This window comes from Achroia grisella, unplaced genomic scaffold, assembly GCF_030625045.1.
Source record: "Achroia grisella isolate CSIRO2021 unplaced genomic scaffold, CSIRO_AGI_Agris_v1 utg782, whole genome shotgun sequence".
NCBI classification, from domain to species: Eukaryota; Metazoa; Arthropoda; class Insecta; order Lepidoptera; family Pyralidae; genus Achroia; species Achroia grisella.
In genome coordinates this window covers 2,729,484-2,736,621 of record NW_026713022.1, presented here as the reverse complement: position 1 = coordinate 2,736,621, position 7,138 = coordinate 2,729,484, and the positions used below count along the sequence as shown (strand labels likewise).

Genomic DNA, 7,138 nt, shown 5'->3' with positions numbered 1-7,138 from the left:
TTTTGTAATTCAAGACTAGATACACAGTGTCATTTGGTTGCATACTAGGCAGGGCTTGTGCTATAGCCACTAAATGATAAAAATACTAAAATACATTGTTTTTGTAAAGATCTTTATAAATACTAGACCAATACACACAATTATACTATTAAATATAACTGTTTGTATCGTGCCAGAATCCAACCGACGACCACTAGTAAGGTGAGGTTACCAATAAACAACTGCGGTAAATGCCTTTAGAATGTTTAGTACGTATTACAGTTACATGTAATTCCCGTAGTGTAGTAATGCTACCTTATGTTGCAACAGTCTGAACACTGCTTAAGATAGGACGAAATATTAATTAAACTTTTCTATAATACATAAAAAAGTTGAAAACTGAGTGGTTATTATGAACTGTAGCGATCGATTTATTCTCCTTTTTTATTCTTTGTTTTTGTTGTAAATGAAAAAGTTAAACCAAATCACCGCTACAATCCAATGTTTAAAAATACAATATGACCATTAATTTAAATAAAAAAGTACAATCGAAGATTACAATAACAATCTGTGACCATTACGTCGTTCATCTCAAATATCTTTTGTCTTAGCCATATTATTATTTGAGATTGCCTCTTCTATAGCAATGCCAATTCACGAAGTAAATTATTGAACAGAAATTAACTTCCAGCGAAATGGCACTTGCTTACAAAAAAATTTAAGAAATATAAAGCACCTAAATATTGTGCGTCAAACGCTATAAAACTAAATAATTATTTACAGATTCCTTTGCCGCCATTTTTTTTTCCAATTTGACAGTCATGACGATGCATCCATTCCATTAATAATTTTCGTTACATATTTTTTTTATAAACGTTTTGTATATATTTTTTATATTTTAGTAATGACAGCGAAGGATGTCTTGCGTTTTGAACGCAGGTTCAGTCACGCTCTAAACCTAGGTTTACACTTAACAATATCAAAAGCCAAGATGAATAAGAAACATAGCAATCGACCAGTCTTTGCTAACAATAAAGTAAAATATAATATCTTGGCCAGTTACTTCACTGAAAACTAATGCTCACAATATTTTTCAGTATCACTTCGGTGTTGGACATAAAAAATTTCAGAATACTTAGTAAAAAAAAATTTGATTAGCGGGTAATTATATGGTTATAAATATCTTTAAAGAATACTGTTTTGTCTGTAATATATAAAAATTTCATTATTTATTTATGGCATTTATATAGTTTATTTAATATTTTTTTGTTATATTATTGATTTCGATTCGGACGCTTTCCATAGCTCACCCACTGTTACTTACAGTCTTTGCTAGCATTTTTTAAAACATTACCTTTTGAACAATAAAGACATAATTGTGATATTATGATTTTGTCTTTCGGTTATTTTTTTTATTGACATATATATATGCCTACTTCATATATATTTTAACAACAGTTTTAATTTCTTAAATAACAGTATACATAAATAGGAATTTGTAGAACAACAATTGTAACAGTATTCATAGAAAATTGGTCAAAACTGCATCAAAAGGCAGCTCCGTTTTATACTTGAACTATACGAATTAAATTCTGAAAACTGACTTCGACGCCAGTAAACCCTTATTTCTGTCGGACAATAGTAATCATTACAAAAATAATAAATGCATTAGTTTCCAGTTACTTCACAACCTTAACCTAATTAGAGATCCATACTGAAGGTTTCCTGTGACTCATCAAAGGATATGGAATTCGAGCGCGCATTCTTCTGCGCGGGCGCCGCCTGCGTGTGTGGGACAGAACCGGGGTTCTTCAATAGCGCAGCGGGTAGTGAACACTTCGGTGGGGTTTGTGATATGGGAGATTGTCTTAAAGACATCATAAATGACCGCTCGTACACGATCCTTGTACCTGAAACATAAGGGTTTACCCATTATAATAACTAGTAGATACATATGTTATTAGAATATAGGTAGTATGTATTATTATCGTGCTGAAGACAGTCCTATCTTCCGATGGTTGTTTTTTTTATGGATGATAACGGAATGGTGCACCCGCCTTCGCTAACGGATTACGCTGGTGGGGCTCCAGTGGAGGATGATAATATGAACATGAGGTCAGGTCAGTTAGTCCATCGTACATATTCACCAAGAATTTATCACGATGGTTTCCAGGGGGAACCGCGTGGAGGTCAACCTGAGATGGTTCCGATAGTTGTTCGATTTCCGCATAATGCATTCATTATTGATTTCTATAGATGTTTGTACTCGTCATAGAGTTTTCTATGTTTTATTTATAGGGGGTAGGACTTTTTAAATCCAAAATCAGGTCTACTTTCATGGACACCATCGTTGTTAGTTCATGGCGAATCTCGCCTACATGGACTAAGTGTATTGACTTCTAAAGATATCAAAAGCGTATTTAAGTATTAGTTTTCTAAATCCCATACAACCAGTTACTTAATACAAGTAAGTAATATTAGTGAATTATGTCTTTATTTATATATTTCATTTAAATTATCCATTCAAATAAAATAACTATTTATAACAATAAACAATTGCTTATTCATAAATCTTCATATCATAACAATTTTACCCTTTATATATAAATCTACCGTTATGCCAACAAAAACACTATTTACAATAACAATGTAACAAAAAACAGACTAACTAACTATATTGTTTATCAAACCGTCAATGAATCACCATCGGCAATTCATGAATGAAAAGATTTCATAGATATCCATTGGCAAATAGTTTCATATTTTTTTAGAGTCATTGTTATTATACTACTTTATAAGCCGTAGTTAGTTTGCAAGATAATAATATTTTGTGTATAGTCACCATAACAAAAAAACGAAAAATCTATCGCAGTCACGATTACAATTATTTTTTCTTTGTTTTCATAGAAAATGAGATACTAAAACTAAATGGTATCACAGTTTTATACAAATGTTATTTTGTTTAAATTTATATTTTCACGTAATTTCCATAGTTATTTAGCAGATATAAGTATGTTTTTTTCGTTCAGATTCGAATTTAGTATATTTGGATATACTTTTTTGGATTACAAAACTTTGTAATATCATAAACGTCTACTAAGTAACCGTAAGTAGGAGCATTATACCCATTTGCAAGCTTCTCATGTTTATTTCCGTTGTCCACGTTTTCCTCAGACACTGGTCTATTTATATTCGACAAATTAAATAAACATCACAACACAAGTGTTTACGCCATGATTTATTTGATTTGCAATCCAAAACATGCGGACGATTTGTTTTCATTTTATTTCAAAATAGTTTTACCGTCCCTATACCAACATAGATTACACGTGCTCTAACAATCATAAATTGACAAATATTTATACTGAAATAAATGCAATTTCTTTTGCAAAATGTAACTCAATAATATGTTAATATGATAAATACAAAAATTTGTCTATATATACCTAGTTTTTCAAGACCAACAGATATTATTAACTGATGAACATACTTATATGTATAAATCTTTTTCTTTGTCTTCATTACTTATGATACTTTATTATTAAAAATGGCCTATCTATGTTACTTAATATTTACTTAAATATATTTCGACTAATTAATTGATATGAAATAAACTTAATGTTGATATTAGACTTCTAAATTATTTGTCACTTCATTAAATTGAAGACTTGAATAATATTTTCAAAGTAAATTTGAAATCATATAAAATATAAATTTCATTAATTTCAAATAGACTTATGTGATTTTTTCATACTCGATAAGGTATAGAGTAAAAATACTATTTTATTATTATTTAACTACATTATTGAATTTTTAAGTATATACTTGGTAAATAGGTATGATGTATATGTATAAGAATCCGTACTGCAAACAAATCAAGATTATGATACACCAAAGGTTTTTCATACATACCTTTTGTTATCAAACAAAAAATATTATAAGATACGTACTATTACCCGCTACTTCGCTTGCACAAACTTTCATCCCCTATTAACCCACTTCCAGATTGTTTTTTTAAATAAAATATAGCGTATGTCCTTTCTCGTGGTACAATTTATCTTCAAGCCAAATTTTATTAAAAGTTCTCAGCTGTTGAGTCGATAAAAGGTAACAAACAAACAGGCAGAAATAACAGACAGACACACTTTCGTATTTATAATAATAATAACAATAATACAAGCAGTGCGAGGAATCGAACCAGCAACCATTGGAAGTAAGGCTCTGTGCTAAATCACTAGACCACCGAGGCCGTCTATAACATAGTATACTAGTAGAAGTACTCATCCCGCCAGAGTGCGACCGTTAGCGCAGGCAATTCCATTATCATAATATGAAAATATATATAGATTAATATATAATATGTATGAATATGGATTGAGTCAAGTCCTCGAACACATGCCAACCTCTATAAACAGGACTACTTCCTTATTTTGTATTTACATGCAAATATCGTTGCTATTATTGCGTGACCATAACCAATATTCACAGCTCTGCATCTAATCTAATTTGAGTGGATAGTTCATTTGATTATATATTCATGTTGATTTTATATCAACACTACATTACTTTGTTGCTATTTTTTACAAAAAAAATCCTTGTGATAATATTTATCTTCACATCTTTCACTATGATCCACTCAGCTGTTTGCTGGTGACAAGATAACAAATAATAATAAAATTAACAATTAGGAAAGAAATGTGTACCCATTTTATTGGGTTTTACTGTACATTGGGGTAGAGTTACATGATTGTTTTGAGTTATTAAATAAAACAAATAATGGCTTTTAAAATACTACACCAATTTCGGTGTATTAAAGGCCAATTTTGATCAAACAGCATTCAATGGAATTATTTCGTAAAAGCAGTTTAAACTAATCCCAAAAAAGTGGACGTCGTGTTAAGGGACGGATACCGCAGCAGGTAAAATTCCTACGCATCTGTGGAATAGGTTTTTTTTCTACACATAGATAGCTGAGAAGCATGTGTTCATAATTCATCACTGATTATTATTAATTCATAGAGACTGCACTGTTTAAATATTTATTTTATAAATTTAATATATAACAACGTGTTCTTGAAACTATGAATAAAACGACATAAGATATAATAGTAAACTTACTGGTTACGGAGAAATAACATGTATGTACTACTTTAAAGTAAACAAATTTATTATGATACAACAAAGACTTTATACACTTACATAACATTTCGATTACCTAAAGTAAAAATTGAATAATCATACTCGTTCTAAATTAACGAAAATATTGTCAAACTACGCATAATAAAAATGCAGTCAAGTTAAGAAAATATCTCGTTATTGTTGTTTTTAATTATTTTAAAGTATGTTAATATAATTAATGTTGATTCGTAATATTTTAATAATATAAACATATACATTAATCTTTACAGCGCTGTCAGCAATGCAAACAGCTTAGCATGGCTTTAGCACATTCTAGATCGAGATACGTTTGCATTATTTATTATTCCGATGCCATGCGGTGCGTTACGTAATAGTCTATTCAACACAAACACTACTAACCTTGTTTATTTCAGATAACACCACGCATATCGAATGGCTGTACCTACAGCGATACAGCCGGCATGTGTGCCTACTTGTATTGTTAGCAATCTGCCGTGACAGCTGATAACTCGGCTATTCACCGAGCTTAGCAACTATTTTTTATCATTATAATATAATATTCATCCAAATTCTTATCAAATAGAACACAAAGTGTCAATCTTACAAGTTCGTACCTAATATAGATACCATAAATAATCTTTGTAACTACTCACATGTCATAGATTTACTATGTTAGATATTTAAATTTAAAATTGGAATTCCACATTTAATAAAATTATGTTACAAATCCATAAAGAAATCTTTCCGACAAAAGTATATTAATTTTGGTAGCGTGGCTTTAGATCATAGAACAAAAAAAAAACGAAAAGAGATGTACAGACAATATGAACTATAATAATAGAATTTATTATGCGTTAATAAAAACAACTGCGTCAATTCATTAACACGATACAGAATTAATGTTGATAAAGTAATTAAAAGGTTTTTATACCACGTGTTGTGATGCAAAGCAAACTACGCAGAATAGATAAAGTTCGTTGTCACGTCGGTGTTCATGTCTAAATATACACGACGGTGATTCGTATAATTTTTATTAACCCCAGTAACTGGAGGTTACATAGATTAGACTGACAATTTAGATACTAATTAGATGAAACTAACTGCAACCGGATTGAACTAGTGCTGTTTATTTCAATCATAAATAGGTGTCACATCACTGTGATTGCCGACTCTAAATTTTATTTTTTAATGTTAACATTTATTAGACATGGGAAAACAAAAATATTTTTTTTCTTATATTGATATATTATTAGTTTATGTTTCTAAATAGAAAATAAGATACTTTATTAAGATTCATTTATTTATATTTATGTTAGTTATTCACCTATCTCACACACTTATTTTCTTTCTCTTTGAATCGGATTGCTATTGGTATACGATGGTATTATTAATTTGAAAGGCACGCCATGACAATCCTATAACCGGTAATGCACAAACCAGTTTCTAAAGTAATTTACTTACGTAATTTAAACTTTAAACTAAGTTTTGTTGTTCTCTTATGTTTTCTCGTAATTCTAATCATATACAAATAAAATATATATTAGATTTTCTGGATATTCTCACCTCCTGGTGTGGTAGAGTAAAGAGTGCCACCTGGGGTACTTGAGTATACATCAGGCAACTGCGTAGGGTCCGTAATGAGCACCCTCCTTGATGGGATGGCCTGGCTGTGAGTAGCTTGTCTTGCAATTGGTGACGCCGACATTTTCAACTTTATACCTGAATTGTAGAGTTCAATTTTCACAATCACTTTCACTGTTGGTCGGACGGGAAGACAAGAAGGACTGAGTCGGGTGTAGCCGGTGCCTAAAATAAATACGTACGCCGGCTGTACACTCACACATCGATGTGCTGTAGTGTAAATACGACACACATAGCCGCGTCACATCAAAACATACATAGAATAATAAAACAGATGCGTTGTTTACTAATAATATTTATTATTATATTTATACAAGATTTCTGTTGACACCCGAACTATTCTACAATATGTCATCAAATTGGACTGCAATGCTCTAAC

General features: G+C 30.7%; 1 protein-coding gene across 1 annotated transcript; it reads right to left on the bottom strand.

Annotated features, from left to right (window-relative positions):
- Positions 1-327: 327 nt before the first annotated feature.
- Positions 328-6,913, bottom strand: LOC131851200 (eukaryotic translation initiation factor 4E-binding protein). The gene is made up of 2 exons (XM_059201655.1): positions 6,682-6,913; positions 328-1,889 (listed from the first exon to the last, which is right to left on the bottom strand). Exons 1-2 carry the CDS (start codon positions 6,821-6,823, stop codon positions 1,681-1,683), a joined length of 351 nt encoding a protein of 116 aa, XP_059057638.1. The 5' UTR covers positions 6,824-6,913; the 3' UTR covers positions 328-1,680.
- Between the last annotated feature and the right edge of the window lie 225 nt (positions 6,914-7,138).

What these genes read in the sequence shown, in the direction of transcription:
- LOC131851200 (XM_059201655.1), bottom strand. Translation starts at nt 6,823, where the DNA reads ATGTCGGCGTCACCAATTGCAAGACAAGCTACTCACAGCCAGGCCATC. An exon ending in TTACTCTACCACACCAGGAG is followed by an intron (nt 1,890 to 6,681) that starts GTGAGAATATCC and finishes CTTATGTTTCAG; the next exon opens with GTACAAGGATCGTGTACGAG.